Source organism: Ambystoma mexicanum, chromosome 2q, assembly GCF_040938575.1.
Source record: "Ambystoma mexicanum isolate Mex_15411 chromosome 2q, UKY_AmexF1_1, whole genome shotgun sequence".
Classification (NCBI taxonomy): Eukaryota; Metazoa; Chordata; class Amphibia; order Caudata; family Ambystomatidae; genus Ambystoma; species Ambystoma mexicanum.
Window position 1 is genome coordinate 341,619,595 of NC_090924.1, and position 23,152 is coordinate 341,642,746.

At 45.5% G+C, this 23,152-nt stretch overlaps 1 protein-coding gene across 2 annotated transcripts in view; it reads left to right on the top strand.

Annotated features, from left to right (window-relative positions):
* Window positions 1–23,152, top strand: part of E4F1 (E4F transcription factor 1) — a 1,100,649-nt gene that overhangs the window by 96,250 nt on the left and 981,247 nt on the right. For both annotated transcript variants that reach the window (XM_069647347.1, XM_069647348.1), the window contains exon 2: window positions 10,340–10,488. In XM_069647347.1, the coding sequence (XP_069503448.1) occupies window positions 10,340–10,488 (149 nt within the window). The remainder of the gene's footprint in view (window positions 1–10,339; window positions 10,489–23,152) is intronic.

Below are 23,152 nucleotides of genomic sequence, written 5' to 3' on the forward strand. Positions count from 1 at the left end.
GATTTTCCCCAAGAGGAGCGCTTGTGGTGGGCGGGGAATTTCCACTCTTGTACGCGTTTCCTCCAGTCCCCTTCGTTCCTCACGTGATCACGAGGTTGCGAAGTTTGGAAAACCCATGATCCTAATTGCCCCAGTTTGGGCCGGGAGGATGTGGTACCCGGACCTTCTGGACATGTCCATCTGCCCTCCACAAAGAGAGGACCTTCTCTCGCGAGAGGGGAGGGTCGGGTTCTCCATCAAGCGGCCAAGGCACTCCACCTTCACGCTTCGTTTCTGAAAGGTTGAGATGCAAGGATGGGGACTTCCCGGATGACGTAATGGAGATTTTGCTTTCGGCCAGAAGGCCGGCAACAAAGTCTTTGTACCATTGCAGTTGGAAAACATTTTGCAACTGGTGCAGAGAAAACAATGTAGATCCTTTTTATGTGTGTAACACCGGATGTTTAATCCTTTTTGCTATCTTTGGCTAATCTGGGGCTCCAGATTGGAACTATTGAAGGCTATTTGCCAGCGCCAACCATTTTATAATGCATTATTGGACACGTTCTTCTTGCATATTCCTCACCAATACATTGCCTGCAATGTTGCACAACATTTGACTGAACTAATTATTCCTGAATTTGACTATTGGAACCACACATTACTAAAAATGTAATGACTTTTTGTTCAAACAAAATCACTTACTGCTCCATAGGCGGTAGCTAATAGTTTGCAGGGGACGGGAGGATTCCAATCTTGTATGCTCTTCTCTCTTCTTGTGTATAGTGGAGGTCTTGTGCCAAAGCCTCAGTTCCTCCCCTACACCTTCAAAACTTCAAACCAGCAACACTGGATCCTTAGCATTTCTAAAATTCCTACTAAGCCCCCCTTTTTGCATCTTTAAGCACTCTTCAGAGGAATGTTCCGACTTCAACATTCCACTGGTGACACAATTTCTAAAGGGACTCACCAATGTGTCCCCCCACCCCCCACCCTCCCGTCTCCTTTCCAGGTTCCAATTTGGGACCTTAATCTGGTTCTAAAATGTATAATATGTGCACCTTTTGAACCCTTACACATGTCTTTTAAGGTTGGTAACCTTTAAAACCATTGTATTGGTAGCTCTAACATCAGCCCGTATAGTGAGCGAGTTGCAGGCCTTTTCGTCCAAGCCACCCTTTGCTACCTTCCACAAGGATAAGGTTTTTCCAAGGGTCAAACCTTCATTTTTTCCCCCAAAATATTTGATTTCCACATGGGACAGAAAATTGTTCTGCCTAGTTTCTATCCCCCACCTCATCCTGGTAAAGAGGAGGAAAGACTACACGGGTCGGACCCTCGCAGAGCTTTAAGTTTTTTCTATATCTAGAATGTCAAAATTGCATATTGATGACCAACCTCTTATTGGATATACAAGTCATAAACTGGGTCAGGCTGTCTCTAAGCAGACCTTATACAGAAGGAGAATTCTGGCCATTTCAGAATGTTAGATTGGCAGGAAAGGAGCCTCCGGAAGGCTTTAAGGCCCAATTTCACCAGGGGCATGGCTACCTCTACAGCCCTGCAAAGGGGTATAGCAATAAAAAAACATTTGTGAAGTGGCAACGTGGTCTACTATCCACACAGTCGCAAATCATTATTGCCTGGAATCTTCCCTAGGTCAGGATGGTAGTTTTGGTAAAGCAGTCCTGCATTCGGTTCATGACAACATGTAAAGTAATATTCTACTGCCGCCTCCAAATCAAATACTGCTTTGGAGTCTGTCAAAAGATGAGGAATACGTGGGAGGACACAATCCATCCTCATACCACTTACTGGAGACTACGAAACGGACTTGGCCCTAGTAAACAAAATCTATCTTTCAAAATCTATCTTTTCATTCAGGCATGGATGGCCTCACACGGTCTGTGCCTGAATGATGAGAAGACGGAGCTCCTGATCTTAGGAGTGCCGGCCAACCTGAACAGACTTGGTAACAAATACATATCGTTCAACATCGACGGCAATGACATTAAAGTGGCAAAATAAGTAAAAACCTTAGGTTTTTCCCTAGACTCAACTCTCAACCTAGGCAAACAAGTCAAAGCCACTGCCCCAGCAACCTCTTACACATGTAAACTGATACAAGCATGTAAACCATTCCTTTCCACAGAAAGCTGCATTACTTTAGCGAGAGCTTTAATCCCATCTAAACTTGATTACGGCAAATCCCTTTACCTAGGTGCTAGCAAATATATGGTCAAAAAACTTCAAATACTTCAAAATATGCACTTAAAACGGCCCTTCGCTACCCCAGGAGACGACACATCTTGGAGGCGAGACGAAAACACAATTGGCTCTCTATTAAGGACAGAATTCAGTTCAAAACTATCTCCTTCACCCACAAGTGCCTAAATAACTTGGCCCCTCAACACGCCCCACTAGGACCAGCAATTCTTTCTGCCTTACAGTCCCCAGATTCAATCTGAAAAAAGCAGGGGGGAGTAGCTTTCCTGTTATGGCTGCCCAGCTATGGAACTCGCTCCCTACCTCAATTAGATCAGATCAGTCTTTCCCCAGCTTTAGGAAAAACACCAAAAGCTAGCTCTTCACCATGGACCTATGACGATCTACCAGACCTACTTGGACGACCTACCCATCCAACAATGATGTCCTTTGCTATGTAATCTGTTTGTGATATTCTCTACCAAAATGTACCTTTAGTGTCTGCCACTTCTAGTATTTGTATATATAATGCCTGTAATGATTTCTCTGTTCTATCTTTATAATGATTATACAATGACTAAATATGTCCATGTGTAACCTGAAAAGCAACATTTACTTATAATGCGTCCAGATACCTCTGGGTTTGGTGCACTAAACAAATAAATACTTCAAGGCTGAGTATTCCCGTGGTTATGCAGGTATTTCTGCTGTAAAGGGAAAAACAGAACTGAAGCCAATGCAGCACGTGCTATATATGCCTTTGATGACATCCTCGACAGAGGCCTTCGAGGGACATCGAGTCGACGCACAGTGCACTCTGCCGAAACACATTTTCTGAAGCAGCTGAAGCTGGACAATACATATAAAATAATGAGGAATATGGGGAAGGAACATCCCTTCAAAAGAATGTTACCAGGGTTAAGTAACTTGTTCTCTGTCCGAGTTTGGCTATTGCCGCCCGAGATGCAGAACAATTACAAAACAGGTGCTCCTCAACTGCCTGTGCATGTGTCAGATAGTCTGTCACAGGCTGCATGCAGCCAGTGCAGGACGGGCCACGGACAGGCCAGAAGAACAACATTTGTACGAGGCCACGTGCAGTGCTAATGTGTAGATGCAGCCTGCGTCCCTGCGCACTGCACAGCGCGCCACGCCCACACCCGACTTAAACCTCATTGTGTCTGCTGCTGCAGTGCTGAGAGAGAGTGCTGCTTAATCAAGATGACGAGAAAAAGAATAATAAATTCATATATTGCTGCTCTAACATTCTCAGATAGGCAAGCGCCTAACCTTGTCTAGTGCCAGCGCTGGCCCTGCTGCCTCCTACTAAAACTACACTATTCTTCTCGCCTATTTCACTTCTCTACCCTCCCACTCTTCACTCTCCTATCTCTCACACCTGACTTTTACTCCCACGCACTCTCTCATCTTGGAAACACTCTCTCTCACATTCAACACCGCACAGGTACTAACACCAATCGCTTCCACAGACTCCTTACTACTCTTCTCCAATGATCCAGCTTCCTCTTGGTCCATCTCCACGCCACCTGACCTCCCGCAAACACCTTGTGCTCTTTCTCCTTCATACACATCTTTTTATACCTAGACTTTTCTCCTCTCCTCTTTGGTCAGTGTCTCACCAGTTTCTCTGGGCCAATCTAAATCTGTCCTTTTCCCCTGGTTGGGTCATCGTTTGGCACAGCTTTCAATAGCCCTCTTAGCCCTGTCCCCTTTTCATTAGTGTCACTTCATGTGATTTTTTTCCCGCTTGTTCAACTTGGTTTTCGTTCGGGTGTTTTTTCCTTCTGTAGTAAGTTGACTGCTTTATACTCCAGTGGGGAATGTGTGTGCCGGAGTCCCTGAGGCCATACCTTTAGTGGTCTGTGGTGTTTCTTCGCCACCGCCTTGCACTGTGGGATTTGCAGTTCTGAGCCAAGTCCTAGGTTGGGAGTTCCCCATCTCCCCCCTCCCGTTCCCCGTCAAGCCCCTGACCCTTTCACACAATGCTAAAGTCATTCTATTTCTGCACCTCTGGGACATGGTATTATGGAAACAAAGATGCTCACATCAGTTAATGACGATTCCAGAGGGAGAGTGGGGTGTCGTTTAGTGGAAACATGTACATAGGAGAGCCCCATTATAAGTTTGATGCAGTAAAATGGAGGTAACTCCATCACTGCCACATTTTCTGCACTGCTGTACTTTAGGTTAGGCGGTGAAGTGGAGGAAAACTCTCCTGCAAAATGCTAAGGTAAATCTGCCACTTTAAACCAAAAATCGGTAAAATTGGTAGAATTCCCACCGGCGGTAATTCTACCGAAATCCCCATGGAGTCCTGATGACTCCATAAATGGGGACTAACACCACCATACCACCACTTGTGATCCAGCGGACCAAGTGGTGGTAACGGTAAATCCGCTTGCCGTTATTTCGTGGCATTTACCACCAGAATACAGCCAAACCTGTAACGAGGCCCATCTTGTGTAAATAGTTGGTAGTTTTATAAAAATGCAGAATGTTGTGCTTTTCTTTACAAAAAAGAAAAAAAAAAGGATGAGAGGGAATGTTGTTATGGGACACTAGTTAGGAGTCAGTGGGAGATGACTGCAGTTGTATTTTCTCAAAGAAGAATAAGAGCAAACCAAAACAAGTGTTGAAGACTGTTTATACTCAGCAGAGGACAATTTCAAAACACAGCCTGGGGACGCTAAAAATCTAGATGCACTTTAGCAACAATTACAAGGCAGGACACGGCAGGGGAAAATAATGACATCGTCACCAAAAATATTTTGAGTACATATGCACGCACAGTAAAAATGCATTAAAAATCACAATAAAGTAGTAAAATTCGAGTCTTTGGCCTAAAACACTCTGGACCTAAACAGTATGCAGGAAAAATGTCCATGGGCAGGTAAGGCCCACCCCAAAGTCACTTTAGAAGAGTTTGGGTTTGGTAGAAACGGGACAAAGTCAACCGGAAATACACATTTATTTGGCGGCAAACTATCCAGGGAGTACAAGAGGAGATCTCAGTGAAGATAGTCTGAGCTCAATTGAAGAACCAGGAGTCCCAGAAGATTATGCAGTACATAAGGAGGACCCCCAAATGTTAACCAATTGCAATCGTGGCTCTAGTTCGAACGCTGCAACTGGGAGAAGAGGGGACTCCTGAGGGTAGGTAGTGAGAATTTTCTACCATAACATGTCTGAGATGTGTGCACCTGTGGTATATTTGCTACCACAAAGCTGTTTCTAGGAGGCGAAACAACCTGGTAAGTACAAGGCTTCTTTTCTAGGTGCAGTTTTCAGGATGCAACTCCCCAGGGACTGGAACCCTGGGATAAAGTGGACCCCGAATGACAAAAAAGAATAAGCAGTCTTCCCTCAAAGGAGCTTGTGATGAATCTGGAGGTGCTGTTTGTTGGAAAGGCTGGAAATTAACTCTTTTTGAATTATAGAAACTTTGGAAAGGCTTAGGTCACCTCCCAACGCCAGTTGTCTGAGAATCTCCAGCAAGGGTGACGGTAAAGAACACTAGCTTTCTGCCCAAGTAGGGCCCTCACCATAGTCAAAGATTTCCAGGGGTCTCCGCTGCCCACGTTGGCTGGCGCTCCAAGGTTTAGAGTTGTGAGCTTTCTGGATGCTGTTTGCAAACGATGCTGCAGAGACCCCTTTTCACACTGGCTTCATGCCCTGAGATGAGTGACTACACTATTTAAACAGGAGGAGCAAGTAATGTCCATGCCCTGGAGATAAAGGAATGTGGCAGTGGAAGCGGACTTGGCCTACGATACATTGCAGAGCAATGACGGATGCCACAAAGGAGAGAGCCATGGAGAGGCCCACTTGGGAACAAAGAACCACCAAGACTTCATGGACGTTTTTCAGGTCCACTTGGGCCACTGAAAGGAGGAGCCAGGACGGCCATTATTCAATACAGTGATGTGCTACAAGAGATGAGTTGAGGCACCCAGTCACCAGCAGGGAAAGTGACTGCAAGATAGGCAGTGTGTTCAAGACCTGCAGCAGTCTCGTGTGGAAAACCCTACAGGGCCTTGGGCAGCACAACTGTGCTTTGACTAACTTGGGAAAGTACTTCCATACCTCAACCCCTTTTGCATTCTCAACCTTGAGCCTAATCCTAGTGTAAGGGCCACCATTGCCCTCCTAGTGAAAAGGATATTATAACCCTTAGGCTAAAGGAGAAGTTAGTTCATAATAAATAGGAAGTGTGCTATATCAGGTAAACGCAGAAACAGAAGTAAGTGGGAGGGGGCAGAAGAGTAAGGATTACTTACAGTGAAATGGGGCACTTTAACCCCGGAAATGGGGCACTTTAACCCCGGATCAGAAAGAGGTACGCCATACCCTATTCTTCCGGTGTGGATTACAAATATTATGCAGGGCCCTATACCCCTGCCAAAAGGAGCTGTGGGAAAAAAGCGCTTGAGTGCTGTATGCCTGAAACTGTGTTATGCTTTAGAGATCCTGTGTGGAGACCAGATACCATGTTGGCAACTCCCATCCCCCTATTTGATTTTTGTCCCATTCCCACACCATATGTATTGCCCAATCCAATAGAATACAGATTTAGCAATAGATCAGTCCATAACCCTAATAGGTGTTTATGCCATCCCTGTTCTGGTATTAATGAAAATGGTTTGAGTCACTACAGAAGGTGGTGCATGGTCTGTCGAGCCAAAAGGAGTATTGTGTGAATTGTTTGGGAAGGTGCAAGGAGAGGTACAATTCTGGTTTGACTTTGTACTATGCAGTTCTCGGAGATCGTCTCTCCCATCTTACTCCTGTAAACATGGATTCCTCCACACATCCTTGCTCTGCACCACTTGCGCTCCTAGTTGGCTGATCACTGTCTGAAACACAGGCTCTGGCAGTGATGTTAGTATGTTGTGATGAATCCTATGGATCCCTCACCAAATCCTTTCCTAGAACCTTCTCCCAGGTGGTCAGTGAAAGGCAGACACTTCCTTATTCTGAACTTGGGGTGGTGCTCTGCGGTAGCATCATCTGGGAGGAGAAAAAGGCTCAGGGAGGTGAGGGGAATCCACGGGGCGAGACACTGTATTTATCTTCCCTTAATGAAGAAGTATTACAAATGCCAGAATACCTAATTGCTTGTTGCCACAATAATCCAATAATCTAACTGTTCGCTGGTTGAACGCCTAGCTGTGGATAAAATCGGCTAAAGCCCCTGTGGTATAAAGGTGAAGAAAACCGAATCTCAAACCCATAGCGCTAAGTATTTTCCTAACTCAAAAGAAGGTAATGGACAGAAGTCTGTAAATAATAATAACCAAAGGTTTAATGCACCTCATTGCTCTTTTCAAACTAAACTGGTAACTGAATTATATAATAGTCCTTCAAAGAATGTTCTAGAAAATAGCCTGTCAGCAAAGCCCAAAAAGTTAGAAAAACTAAGCCCCATAATTTCCTTAGTACTGGGACGAGGAAGAGGGATACAGGGGGAGGGATACAGGGGAACACTCCTGTGGGAGTGATCCCTTAAGTGGTGTAAATGACCTACACCTGAAGGGGACTGGGAGGCTTAAAAAGCTCCCTTGGGTGCAGGCATTGGGGCAGAAAGGAGGAGAGCGAGAAGTAGAACTGTGGAAGAGGAAGAAACAACGCAAGCCGTGATTGCAGCTGAGAGGGAAGCCTGAGGTGAGTGAAGACGCCAGGACCACGAAATCACCAAAAGCTGTGGCGGGTCCCGAGAGAATCTTTGCCTGTGACTCTCTCAATTGCAGAGGTCCCGCAGCGGGATGGGTGAGGACAAGATGCTTGCCCACTGATATTTCGTTGTGCAGAGTTTGCGCAGTTGGAAGCAGCAGCAGCGAGGGAAGTGTTTCCTCTTGTGAGGATCAAGGGTGCCGAGTTGCATCTGACCCTCTCCAGAGCAGAAAATGCTTCAATCATCAGTGGCCTTAGCAGAGGAGGACTAGAGGAGGCTGTGCCCCAGAACACGAGAAGCCACAAGCCCTGAAGACCAGCAAGCACTGAGCGGAGCGTACACTAGCAACTTACCCGGTGAGTCCACAGCTTGCAAGTGACTCCCGAGCACTCCAACTATGCCCGCATGTTCATAGCAGGCTGCTTCACTTGTGAAAGTGAAAGCGACAATAGAAGTGATTTTTGAATTCTGAACTATATGAAACCAGCAAAAGTGTCTGTTAAAAGCAAGTGACTGTATAAATGAGCGCATGAGTGTGTGGAAAGCCCAAAAACCCCACAGGAAAGCTGTAATTGTTCCAAAAGCTTACAAGCAGTACCAAAGCCAAGAGTTTATAACAAACCAGCAAAACCAGTGTAACAACCAGTACTCTAGACAAGAGGGGAGTATTGAGAGGCTTGATGACTATAGAGCTTACTGCTTATGTGCTACAAAATAAAAATCTGCAAGTGATAACCTACATTGCCAAAGCCAAGATACACGAAAAAAGACTGTCTTGTGATAAGAATTTGGTTGTTGGTACAGAGGGGAAAGAAAGGTGGCAAACAGGCTGCCTTTCTGAAGTAGATTATCCAGAGGGATAGCAGCATAGCTGCCAAGAAATCTTGAAGAGCACTAATTAGGTTTCTTGTTTACCCCACAAGATGTTTAAAGTTTGCTGAAGAACTATAATGAAGTTGTCATTATGCTAAGTTGGAAGTTAACACTGAAGCAATTTTCTGTTCTTGTTGAAGTAGTAGTCAGGTAGGCGAGTAAACACATAGGTCAAGAGACATTGCCCAAAAAAAGAGTTTGGCAGAGGCGTAAACCAGGTGGCAGTTGATGCAAGTGCTGAACTGTGGTTGTAACATAAACAACTGTTACTGATTTGTGCCTTGTGGAAACCTTTTGTAGAAAAGATAAAATTCTTTGTGAAGTCAAGATTGAAGTGAATCATCCTGACCTAGACATTTGTTGTTAATACAAAGGTGAACTTAGTTTGTACTCCAGGGAAAGTGGGAATAGTTTTTCTTTTTGAATCCCAAAAGTTGTCATTATCCTAACAAAGGCATTTGCTGTTGCTAATGGGAAGTCAACCAATCTGAGACAGTTCTTCTAGGACGAGTGGCAACTTCTAATTTCTGGAGATACTTTATTGAAGCCGTGGAACTTTAAACAAAACGTTGAAAATGCATGGAAACTTTGTGTTAAAATGGATTTCCTTGTATTCTTTGAACGGTGGCGAAAACCCCTGGTTCAAATCTGGGGAATGGAAATTCACCCAGGTTATGAGAAGAGACATTGAATATATTGTGAATCAAATCATATGCTGTATTGTTGAATTGCCATATATTTCCCTATTGCTTTATTTGTTTTAAAAGTGTGAGGGTCAGATAACCTTTTGTTAGTGTTTCCTTTAGTTTCCTTTAGGCAGGGAGATCCTCATAAGGGTAGGGATAAGGAGGCGTTTATCCAACCTTTTTTATTTAATAAAATGGCTAAAGTTTTAAACTCTTTACAAAGTTGTCCGCCTCACATTTCTAACCCTTACAATACTATCTGTCTGTTCTGATGAGATTTGAAGAATTTGATGGTAAATGTGTATGGCAAGGCCTATTCATCTACCCTTTTCCTAGGATTGAATACAATTGCAACTGTTAATCTCCAGATGTACTCTTGCTCTCTCAGGATTTGTAGGCCATGCTCCTCAGATGTACAAATGAAGGCCTTGTGGGGAGCCATAGTAAAATGGGAAACAAAGGAATGGCCCCTTCAATATAAGTAGAGGAAATGGAAGTCACTGAGCCCTGGTCGTCCATATCCAGTAATTGGCCCATGATTTCAGAAAGGCAAGATCTTTTGTAGCAACAAAATCAGTGACGATGTATAGGGTGAAAGTCTGATTTTAAATGCAAATACTGCGAACAGTGATGGACAAAGAAACTGCAAATAAAGATTCTTGCTCTACTTCTACCCACTGTCTGTAGGCGAGGCTGGTAATCGCAAATCTGCAACAGGTAGTAAGATTGGAATGGTTTAATGAAGAGAATGAGTGTTTGAAGCGATTGATAGAGAACCACGTTTTCATGTCTGCTTCTAACAGCATCAAATGTACTTGACTTGTTTATGCTAGTTGAATAATCAGCCTTGTGAGCAGATTGAGGTTTTCTTGTTTTGTCTAATGAAGATGCTTTGTTATTTCAGATGAGGACGATGTACACAAGTGTGGTCGCTGCCAAGCGGAGTTCACGAGTCTGGATTACTTTGTTCAGCACAAGATACAAAAGGTTTGCCAAAGAGCACAGGAAGCCATCTCGGATTCTTCCCAGAACGCCACAGCTCTCAATCAAGAGGTACAAAAACAGACTTTATTATATTCCTTGAAAAGCACAGAGAGCAGCAATTGCTGGTGGAAAATGAGGATGGGGTGTTTTAAAAGGATAGATGTATGGGGCGCCTTGATCCCTCGCCCTCCCAGCAAATATTTACTGGACTGTCATGCTTTCGATTGTTAATGTCACAGCTGATTTTATATACCTCTGATTTCATCTGCTGCTTTTTTATTTGTTTTATACTTGTGAACTATTTTGCTTGTTTTTCCCCCCATAAGAATTTACCAAAAGCATTGTAAGAATATAAATCATTCGAGCTGCTTTAATGGCTTAGATACTGGGGATCCGGGTATGGAAAATATGCTCTTGGTTACTGTCCAGAATGTTGCATTCTCATGACGGCTTACTTCCAAACCTTTGAACTAACAAAATACACTAATTTTCTCCAAGTTATGGTGGTACTTCATGGGGAGGTGCAGATGTAATGCAGGTTGTTAAGATGGATTTTCAAAATCAACACTTGGGGTAGATTTTGGGAGGCCACCCTATTATAGTGAACAGGGAGACACTGAGATGTTAGCCAAACCCAATCAGGATAAGGTAGCAGAGCAGTACGTTTTAGTCTCATTACGGCTGTGAGAGTGGCCTATGATACATCCACATAGAGCAACACCAATAATTCCAGTTAGACAGGTAAGTACAAAATTACAACTATTTATTGGACCTTTTAGAATACACACTAAGCAAGTAAAAACGTCTAGTCAAATATTTTCACACCAACCCTTATAGGAAATGTATGTACATTTACCCCTAGGAGATACAGGAAAGCATTTGATTGAATTACCAGTGTGACACAGGGAGATGTATTAGAAGTCAAAAAAACATTGTAGAATAACTATCAACAGCTTCCCGAGCTCCTATGAAGTCAAAACCTAAAATGGTTTGGGGCCTTGTGCCCAAAAGTCGCCAAGTCCAAAGATACACTTCACAGGTAAGTTTATTAAGAGAATGACGATGCCAATGGTTTTGATTAAGAGTCAAAAAGTTAAGTAAAGTTCAGGTAAGTAATTCACTCAATCCCCGACACTAGAATAGGTCTAGTAAGGGATCCTTGACTCTGCCTCCACCGACCAAAGTCAGCAAAGAGTGATTTACACCCATGATGTAACCCTATGGAGACATGTTAACGTGCCCCACCTTACTCAGATTACGCCAGACACTACTGCTGATGTTTTGCAATCCGTTCGGGACACATCTTCTGTGCTTGGTCCAGTCGAGGAAGGCCCGGGGTTCATAGGCGCAGATGTCACTTCGGTGCAGGATTTATTTTTGGTTGGCGTAGTATTTAGGAATCGGTTGCAGACAGTTTCCAGCATAACACTCAGACAAAGGAAAGAGGACATTTTCTGCGCTACAGGGAGCCTCAGGAAACCTCTAGTTTGCAAAGAAGACTGATTGCAATGGTAGTCACCTGGGTCAGGCGGCAACAGGCAATCTTCAATGAACAAAGGAGCAACAGTGCTGCTGTTGATGCAACAAGGCTGAACATGGAGAAGCAGCAGGTGTCTTGTTACTACACAGGTAGCCCAGGAGAGAGCTGGTCAGTTCACCAGTCCAGGGACGACACCTGAATGTCCATGAGGTGTGGCTTCTTCGAGCAGGGGTTGAGATTGGTAGTTCCCATTGGTCCAGGGATCGAAGCGCCGACGAGGGACGTCACCTTTATTTTATTTATTTCGTTTTTTTATTTTTCAACGGTATACATGTCATACCAGTTAACACAGTCGAATATACTCGGGAAATCAAAGGAACGATAGGGTCCCCCCTACAAAAGCTAGTGAAGATATACTTACTTAAAAGCCTCGACAATGCTGTCTGAACATCAACATTTTGCACTTTCGTGACATGGTACCTCATGCATACTAAACACATCTCTCTACCCCTGGGCCAACCGGGCCTATCCCTCCCGCCTTCCTTCCTCCTTAGCCTAGCCATGGTCGGATTGGGTTGTGAAGATCTAAACGGGAGATGTGCATAGGCGCCTGTTTGGCTACTATATATATATGTTACTGTGTGTGAGGACGCTGGGGCGTTTGTAGGTGGGTATGTAGCACTATGATGTTAGGATCTGGCTACACGGTATAGTTTCCCACAGTGGGGTAATGTGTATCGGTGGCTTTCTTGTAAGGTATTATATGAATGGGTCTAGCAACTCCCACAGCTTGCCTGTCCGTATTGTATTAGCTGAATTCTGCCGTTTGTTTATTGAATTTATAAAGCGCACCAGACCCGGGAGTAGCAGGGTGCAGCAAGGTTATGCAAGGCTTACAAGGTTACATAGTGTACAAAATGCAATATACAAGTAGTTAAATTTCACAAAAGATATTACAATATACAGGTAGACTGAATGTGTTTCTTTCCAGGGTGCAAATCCTGGCGAGCAGGTCTGTGCATTGCGGTTTTGAGGGTGGGGATGTCGATTTCCATTGTAGGACTAAGAGTTTGGGGGTGGTGAAAGTATAATACTTATGGTCCTTCATACAAGCGAGTCCGCATGCCAATCCGTGTAGTCGGCCCCAAACCGAATGGAGTCAGAGATCGTGACAGAACCACTTCTGGGAAGTGTGAAGTTACTCGTCTGTGAACCATTTGCCAGTTGCTTCAGTCTCGGGTAGGACCACAAAACATGCCTGATGGTGCCCAGTTCTGTGCACCCGTGCCAACAGAGAGGAGAGCGTGTCAGCCCCATTGTAAACATTCTGGCAGGAGTGTAATACATTCGTTGGATGATCTTAAACTGGATTTCTCTGTTTTTAATGTTTACGGAGGTCCCAGGTATGGCTGCAAAATAATCATAGATGTCTCACGTCTCTGCTGGGGTGCCGAGTACCAGGACATCGCCAGGGCACAGTTCCTATCAACATTGTTCAGGATGCTCATGGAATAAAAGGTGTGAATGCGAGGGTAGGCTTCCTGGTGCTGCACTAGTTCAAGTTCACAGGGGCTGGGGGGAGGGTTTGGCGGGAGGACTCTGGAATATCGTAATATCACCGCACACACTGACCTATATTGGAGCCATTGCCCACCCTTGAGTTCCAATAATAGACGTCCAATTTGGAATGGTAGTCATTTAGGGCCTTCACAGAGAACTAGTATCCTAATCTGAGACCACAGTGAGTCTTGTCGGGGGTGGAGTTTATGCATCCGATTGATAGCAATGCCCCTATGCTCATCCACGTGGATGCTACTTTGGTATCGATTCCCTGCTGGGAGCGAAATCTTTGCCATTGCGTTAACATCAGGCTCCGAATAGGATTCGATTTTTATCCAGGGTGGGAGTTGAGCCTGGAGGGTGGCAAGGATTCCGGTGGATGTTTGCGGGGCCAGCAAGGCTAACTCTATGCCCCTCCAGCTAGTGGTAGCTCCCATATTGATCCACCGTTTTATCCAGCAGATTTGATCGGCCTGATAATAGCTCCTCTATGATGGGAGTGCTAGGCCCACGTCAGATTTAGTGGCGTTAAGGATGTGTTCATAATTGCACCTTCTTGCCTCGCCACACTGTTAGGCAGAAACCTGTGCAGTTCCCTCTGGGACCACTGCAAAAGATTTAGGACTACAGGTGTTTGGCAGTAAACCCACTTGGTAGCAGTCTGTACCACACAGATTCACTTGGTAGCTGTGGCTGAGCAGTCGGACTTCCCTCAAGAAGAGTTAGGCAGTATACAGAGTATTCACAATAGGTCAAGAGCACACAATAGAACAAGTAAACACTGACCAGGGCTTGGTGTAAAAGAGATATAATTATTTATTTAAAACCACATCTAATAAAACACACAGGCACTAATATTAAGCAGTTCAAAAACATGGTCACTAAAAGATATAGGGCCTCATTACGACCCAGGCGGTAAGGGGTTTACGGCGGCGTAAACAGCGCCGACCCTTACCGCCTGATTCCGAGGTCCCTTAGCGCCTTCCCCACTCCCATTATGCCCTATGGGGCAAAAATGGGAATTGGGAAGGGTAAATGGGGATTGGGGACTTACCGCCCCGCCAACCTCCGTATGGGGCGGTAAGTCCGCCAACCACCATGGCGTAAATGTAGTTTACGCCATGGTGGTAAAGGTACGACCCAGGCGGTAACTTACCGCCTGGGTCGTAACGAGGCCCATACTCTCCCTTAAAAGAATATTAGACCAGTCTTCAGTAAAGCCCCTCTTATTTTCAGACAGCGGTGAGCGCTTAACGCAGATGGCACTCTAATAGTTCGTTTTAAAAGCGAGAGAAAAGCAGAGTATAAATTGGAACAGATCCCAACACTTTCACAAGATCACAACAAGCGAGGAAGGCAGAGTCAAACCATGAAGTTAGAGTTTCAGAAGAGCGAACTGTGTCCAAGGTCACATGGTTGAAAAGTGCACAAAAGTCTCAAAGGTTCAGAAAGAGTTGACCAAAAGAAAGGGACCAGTTAGATGGTCAAGGCGGCCAGCCCAGTCCAAAAGGTTAAGGGATTATTATTACCTTGTAGCAATCTTTAGAAAGGGAGGCCTGGCGGACACGGTACCTTAAAGTGGTGAGAATACTCCAGCGGGGGCAGTTGTTCCTGGCAGCGGATGCAAGTCGGTGCTTCGTCCGGGGGGAAGGGAGGATCTCATCAGGGAGGAAGACAGGAGTCAGTTGCACTGCCAGGGAAGAAACCAGCCGCAGAGTTTTAAAAGGAACGGTCCCTTTGATTGTGGCAGCCGACCTCTTCGTGTTGCTTCGGCGAATACTTCTCTAGTTTGGGGGTAATATCATCGGCCATGCTTCTGTAGAAATGTATTGGGATTCCGTCGGGCCCGCAGGCCTTGCCCAGAGAGAGGGCGTGAATGGTGCAGCCTATATCCATGGCGCGACCTATATCCGCTGATTAAAATGGGGGTGGCTAAAGCTTCCCGTTGGGCCAGGGTGACTTTGAGTAATGGATCCCAAGAATTCTTACATCTTATATGATGTTAATTTACGGCATGTGTATTGATTTGCATAGTACTCTTCGAACTGGGCATTGATGTCTTTATCCCCTACTAGGGAGTTCCCACGTCCATCCCAAATTGTGGTGATCATCTGCCCCGCATGTCATTGTTTGAGGGCGAGTGCCATCAAGTGTAGTGGTCTGTTATTTTCAAGGTAGTATTTTTGGGACCAGCTTGAATATGATTTTTGGACTCTGGTAGTTATATCTTTAATTTTGGACCTAATAGTGTGTATGCGTGTAAGGGTCTGTTGATCGGGTGTTTGTTTGTGCAGTTTCTCAACAGCAGTTAGGTCAGTGAGGAGCTGAGTTTCTTTATCATTCCACTGTTTGAGTTTGTATGCCCGTCCAGATATGCATTGGCTCCTCAAGAAGGCCTTCAATGCGTCCCAACACGCGTATATCATATGAGGAATTTAGGTTCAAGATCCAGAACCCTGCCATGTCTGCTTTGATGTGCTCTATGAAATCAGAGTATGTTAATGCCTTCATATTGAGACGCCAAGACGGGCCTTCCGGGGGTGTCTGGGAGAGGCACCCGAAGCCGTACAGGGGCGTAATCAGAGAGAGTGATGGGTAGTATTGAGCAGTCCACCATATGTAGGGTGATGGCTGGTAGTCTATTCTGGAGTAGCCGTGGTGACAATGGGAATAAAACATGTAGTCCGTATGGCCCCATGAATGTCTCCAGGCATCCCCCAAACCCAAGTCTGCAAATAGTGTAGAGAGGGCGGTTTGTTTTTTCCTTTTCACTGGGTCCTCGGTACCCGTGCCCTAGAGATCCAATGTGGGATCAATAGCAACGTTGCGGTCCCCACCAACAAAAGTTAGTCTGCCCAGGTAGGGTGCACAATCAGCAAAGGTATGAGTGAAGAAAGCCAGGGTGTCTGTTGTGGGGTTGCGGGGGCATATATATTGAGGTGTGGCGGAGTGGTGCTGCAATTGACCTTTCATGATGCCATATCTGCCCTCTTTATCTGAGACAACGTTCTGTAGTACGAATGGTATTTGTCTGTGGATCAATATGGGGACCAAGGTATGGAGTATGAGCCGCTGCGCAGACCCACCCTCATTCAAATTTTTCCGATTCTCCCTACTTCAGGTGGGTTTCTTGAAGAAACACGATGTCCCCTTGAAGATCCCGCCTATAATTCAAAACCTGCCTTCTTTTGAAGGGATGCCTCAGACCTTGCACATTAAAGGGTTATCCGTGTGATTGTGGCAATCTACGAATAAGGGGTGGGTGGGTGTTTGAGTGAAATAGACCACCGATATCTGGGACTTGGCTGCGTAGCCTCCCTCTGCCTCAAGATGCGGCTATGGAGCACATTTCTATTATTTTTGTTCCAACTTACCCCAACCCATGCCTAAAACCGTAACAGTCGGGAGCAACATTCCCCCTATAACTTTGGGAGTAAACCAATCTCTTTCAATATGAGGCAATATAGCCCATGCATGGATCTGCTGGGTACGGGCCCAGTCGTCCGCACCTATTCCCATTAATTCAGAGAACCCTTTATCAGAGGGTATAGAATCGTGGCAGTCATCCAAAATGCTTAGCCCATATGAGGCTGTTCCTGGTATCTGCCCAAAAGCCAGAGGTCGGGCCATACATAGCATTCTGAACCGTATCTGCGGCAATCTTAGTGTTAATATCAATGTCCGTGACAGTGTTAGTGTTGAAATCAAGGAGGGCCATTTTGGCCGCGGGAGCTTAGAGCTGCAGACATGCCTGTATATTAACGTCTCCTTTAGTGAGTCCGCATCAGACCGTGTACGCACAGGTCCTATTGCAACACACCAGGCCGCATCCGACCCGGTATCTTGGTACCGTAAATCGGCTTCTGGGCACGTGGCCCCACATTTACCTCCTCTCTGTGTTCGCTGTGCTGTTATCATTGTTCAGCTGCTGGTTGGATGTTCATTTCGCTGGCCCCTCCTGGGTCTTTGTCACCTGCCTTTGTTCTGGGGTAACGCTGGTCAGATGTCGCAGACAGGCGAGCTTTAGCCCCGTGATCAGCGGTGTGTGGGAAGTCTGTTGTGACTATATTTTGCCAGTGTAAAAATCGCCATGTGTCTTCGGGATCTTCAAACGAGTGCCATTGGCGATCAAACTATATACACCACACTGCCGGGAAGTTATGGTAGTGTCTGTAGTCTTGTCCTTTAAGCGCATCAAAAAGAGGGTTAAAGCCTTTCAGGGGTCAGGAGACCTCTGCTGATTAGACATTAAGAGTCGTATTGAGACTTCCCCCAATTTTCACTTGGCTGTGTGCCTTCAGAATAGCCATCTTATGCTGAAAATTCAGAAGTCGGCGTGTGATCACTCTAGGGCGCCCCCCCCCCCCCGCTGCTGATTTGGGGACGGATGCCTGGTGGATACTCTGGATGGTATATTTGTGGGGGTTGTCTATATGGAGCACATCCTGCAGGAAGTTATACATAAATGTTTCAAGGTAGAGGGCCCACCACCCTGAAGTTATGTCTGGACCTGTTTTCCTGATCCTCCAGTTTGGCTCCAAGAAGCTGTACATCCTGAATTACCCCATTTAGCTCAGCCATCGTGGTTTCGTGATTGTCCTCACGCGAGCTAATGGGCTGCTCATTATCGGTCGTCCTTTCAGCCTCGGCATTGTCTAGTTTGGACGTCTTGCAGGTCGCGTTCTATCTCCTGGATCGTTGTGTTGGTTTCTTGCGTCTGCTGGCCGATTTTAATTTCCCCCCGGATGGCCTGTAGTTGTGCTGGGACATCCATTGTCACTTTATGCCTCGTGGAGCGACTTGGGATGAGGTCGACTTTGTTGAGATATGCTGTTGGTATGGTGGACTTATCCGAATGTGCAGGTGGCGTAGCACTCAGGTTGCCCACTCTGACTGCCCTATCAGTTGACTATGAGTGTATCTCAGGTCCACTGGGTTAAAGAGTCCCCACCCCCCAGTGAAACCGGCATTAGTTGGGCCTTGGGTGTGTAGGCCGGTCTGGGCCCGGTCCTACAGGACCCGCCTGTCAGGCGATGAAGTGTTTGGTGGTGGCACTGGTTAGGCGGCAGTCCCTGGGCTCCTGGCAGGCGCGTCTGATATCCCTCAATGCAGTGGCAGGGCTGGTCTCCCCTGTGGCAGCGTGTGGGTGTCTGTGACTCCCCTCTGTGTAGGCGGGTGCCTCTGACCATGCGGGTGGAAGGATCTGGTCAGAGGGTCCGCACCAAATGTCATTAATAGTGTGCGTCTGCAAGCGGGATACGGCATTGGGCGAAGCTCGATTATGTATGGTTCTCGTCGAAACGCCCATATCCTCTAGCCGCTCACGTAGCACGCACCAGGTATCCTTGGTGGCCGAAACTGCAGTCGGGAGGTAATGACCCTTCATATTGCTAGCGGGTAATTTTAGAGTGCTGTCTTGGACCCCCCTTGTTAATTTGCATATTCAAGTAACTTTGGGTCTCACCCTAAATTACTAGGGGAATCCAGACGTGGACCCCTTGCTCACTACTCTTAGAGAGGCACATCTCCTCCCTACTGATGAGGTCCAACCAGACGGAAACACGTGTCTGGGGATGCTGTTCGTACTCTTGTTCAGAGGAGAATAGCCTAGCATTTTGGTGCTGGACTGCCCCAGGGCAGTACAAAGACTGATATGTTTGGGATATTTCTTCTCTGTGAAAGATAGTGAGCTAAAGACTCTGGGCAATTCTCTCGTAACCAGGACTAATGTCTGGCAGAGGGACTCCCAGAACCCCCCTTGTTAATTTGTCTTGGACCCAGAGCAGGAGAAAGTTGGTGGTTCATGGCCATCTCCATCAGAGCTCCTGCAGCCATCTTTATTCAGGCGTCGAGTGTCCCCTCAGAAAAGGGTCTTCTTGGGATCCGGCAGAGGAGCAGGGCTTCACTGGAATTGGTGCTGGTCAGCTGCAAGGGTTGTCCTCTGGTCCTCAACTGGCTGTTTTTCTTAGTAAGAGGACTTGGCTCCAACAATGGTCTGTCGAATGGATGCATGAGCCCTCTTTTTATACAAGATTTGGGCTGGGCGCTTGCCCAGGCCCACCAATGGTAAGGATCTGCACCATTGAAACAATCGTGCATGGCCATTGGCCACATCTGCCCAGCAACGGACATTCAGTCACCATTATGTGTACTGGGACCACATAGTCCCAGTCCCCACATCCATCTGGCTCACACACAAACCACCCCTTTGCCCCTTTGCTCATGAAAGCAGCAGCTTACTCATGGAAATGACGTTCCAGATGTAATTTCCTGACACGAGAAGGCAGGAAGAAGGCCAGAGAACAATATGGCCCACGAACAAGGGAAATGTTATGGCACAGCCATCTTAGGGTGCCAGCCACCCTTAGTTGCAGTTTGTAGTAAATGCAAAAGTGCACAAGCAAAACGTTTTAAAAAGGGTAGAAAGATAACTGCTGCCACCAGCTCGTCCTAGGGCCATTGTAAAAATAACCAAAAAGCCATTACAGAAACAGTTATAGTGATGCAACGTATCCTTACCGCACTTCCCTTTAAGATGTGTGCAGCTGTAGCAATACAAGAACATCCCAAATAGAGACGTAGTCTCTCAGCACTGATAGTCTTATGGAATGATCAGTGTTCCCATAAGAATGAGTACAACGGAAGAAAAGCATAAGGCTTTACTTGCCTCCAAAATGTCAGGAGTCCAAACTAAGCTAAAAGAAAGGGGGTCTCATAAAAGCCTATGGGAGGAATGCAGCAAAGATATTCCTAGCACAGGGAAAACAGGATGCAAAGTTTGCTCTTATTCCCATCATCCCATCTCTTCTACTACTTCACCATACAGTTGTCACACTCAAAGCACTAGAGCATGGGTAAGCAGCAGCTTTTCCTCCTATTGCCTGCTCAGCCGCTCCTTGTTTGGGTCCAGCAATATCATAAAACAGTTGTTGACAGTGATTGAAATGGTCTGCCCATCCCTACCTACGTGTCTCACTTCCAAAGCCGAGGCAGGCTACGCATTTTACTTTAGTGCTTTGAGCATCTGTAGAGAAAGTACCTTCTCAACATTGTGACATTTGCAGGGCCCATCATCTGCTGTCCCATTACCGGCACTGTTTACATGGTTCTTTTCCTCTTCCTCCGGTATATCCATATCACCACAAGAGGGTGGGAGATGCTGGTTAGGAGGTTGGATGGTATTTTAGTCCCTGTGACGGAGGACCTGCTATGCAATCCTGATAGGGTACTATAGGCTAGAAGTGCAGTAGTCCTATCCTCCAAACGTCCTTTCTCCTGCCACACTAATTATAGCTCTCGGTTAGACCTAACATACTTTTTGTATTCTGTCTTTGCTTTGAAGAGGAGTAGACCCAAAGCGACTACTCCTGTTCTTCTGGTGATGGGACAGGTGAACATTTCATTCAGGGCCCACGCCTGCCCTCCTGTCCAACATTGTAAAAGTTAGAAGCATTATTCATTGAGGCAGCCATACCACCCTTATCCCAGGTAGATGCATTAGGGAATGGATACAATATACGTTGAAAGTGGCAAGAATAAGTTATAGGGGTATATGTACACATTCAATAGACATGAAGCAAATTACATTCATCATGAAGCTACATGAACAATAAGTTAAAAGAATGCACTTAGACATGAAAAATATGCTACTGGACTCATTCATGTACGAAAACGCATATATAAAGAAATGCATACATTTGCACACAACGTGAATGACATATGAATATATTTCATTAACATAAAAATGCAACATCAAAGGGTATCCATCTCATTTAAAATGGAAGCCATAGCATGCATTGGAAATGAATACAGGCCTTTAAGCCTCAGGAAAGTTAGAATTGCTGAAGCCACAGAAAGTTAATTAGGCAGAATTGATATAGTAAAAAAAGGGAGGTTCTGCTCAAGCAGAGAAAAGCACACGAACTTGACAGCATTAAATAGTAGAAACAAAACAGTAATTATTCCACCACTAAATGCGCTGATGGCTCACATAAATTTAGCATATATTTGGTTAGTGATTATAAATGTCACAAATATTATGCAGATTAATATGAGCAAAATCTTCTCAAAGGAGACTCACATCGATATCTCATTGTTTTATTCTGTTCAATTGCCGTATTCAACCATCAGTTATTTGCCAACACATGTTTCGACCTCAACAGGTCTTTTTCAAGGCAAAGCTCAAGTATGAAATCCCTCCGATTTTTATCTGATCGAGGGAAATTTCAAACTGAATCGTCAATGAAGATTCTGGCAGTAATTGAGAAATAAATAAGGTTGCCAGATTAGCCATTGGAGACGAGACAACAGGCCTTATGTCCTTGGCAGAGTTGGCTAAAGCTCACTTCATCTCAAAACTGCTTGCATCCAGCTTTTAAGTTGCAAAACATGTCCTGTGGTGAGAAAAATGAGAATAACATGTTTTATGCTGGTAATCATATTATGAGATCGTTTAACGAGCAAATAATGATGCTTTCAGGAAGCATCTGTAGCCAATGAGAGGATAATGTATTTTATTCATGAAAAACCTGACCAATTAGATTGTAAGATTCATGTTAGAACAGAACTGGTATTTCATGTAGTTTTGGTTATAAATATGTTGGGGATAGAAGAACTTTGAGACTTTTTTTGTCAGCTAAAGCATCCTGGTTGTCAGGAGAAACACTTCCGGCTGTTGGGGAAATGAAGGTCTCTTTCTTGCATATTATGTTTTTCTATCCAAGGATGCTGTATTGAGTTATGTCTGAGAAAGGACCCAATCACTACAGTTTCTAAATTCATAGGACTTTTTAGGGAAAAAATGTCTCTGGTTTCACCTCCCTAGATGGAACATCCACATATATGAAGGAAAGACGGTTATGTACTATTGTCACTAATTTGTATATTGCATTTTATTGTTTTTTTTTAAAATAATTGTTTGGTACATTTTCTACTCTGAGACCAGGCCAGTAACCTCTCATCCTGAGGTGGGAGGCCTGCCATGGAGAGAGGCAAAGCCAGTCCTACCCCTGAGGTGGATGGTGGCAGTTGAGAGCGCCCCATTTCCTTTCACCGTTGTGCAAGCATGATTCTGTGCAGACTGCTCTTTCCAAAGCCTTGCCTCAAATATCCGATACTCTCTAATGTCTCTTGGTTATTTTTAGAGACAGTGCTTCCAGTCCAGGTGGCAAGCAGAAATACCAAGGGGAAAAATTAGATCAAGCGCCCTACATTCGAGTGGGGAAACTGATGCCTGCCAGCATTCCAGATAAAGACACACACGGAGAGAAGCAGCAGCTTGCAGTCTTGCAGTGCCGGATTCACCAGGGCACCTCTGAGGAGAGGCGAGCCGTCCGTGTTTACAGCCAAGACTCAGTCACTGCAGGGCTGCCAGAAGGCTACAGCATACCTGCACAATGAGACCGGAGCCCACTAAATTACGAGACTAAAGGGGGAGAAGTATCCATCCTCCCCTAGTTAAACTACCTCGGGGATGCCTGAAACCAAACCCCATAGTATGAACACGAAAACCTACCTTACAGGCCCCCCATGGCCTTTCTGCAGCAACCCTGCGCAAGAAGAATTGGCGGGGATTCCGCCTCTACTTATGCCTTTGCCCTGCACATGCCAGGTGAAGAAGACTGGGCCATATTGGCCAGGGAAAGAAGACCAACCCCCATGAAGGAGGGGAGATATAAGGGAGGAACAGGAAGC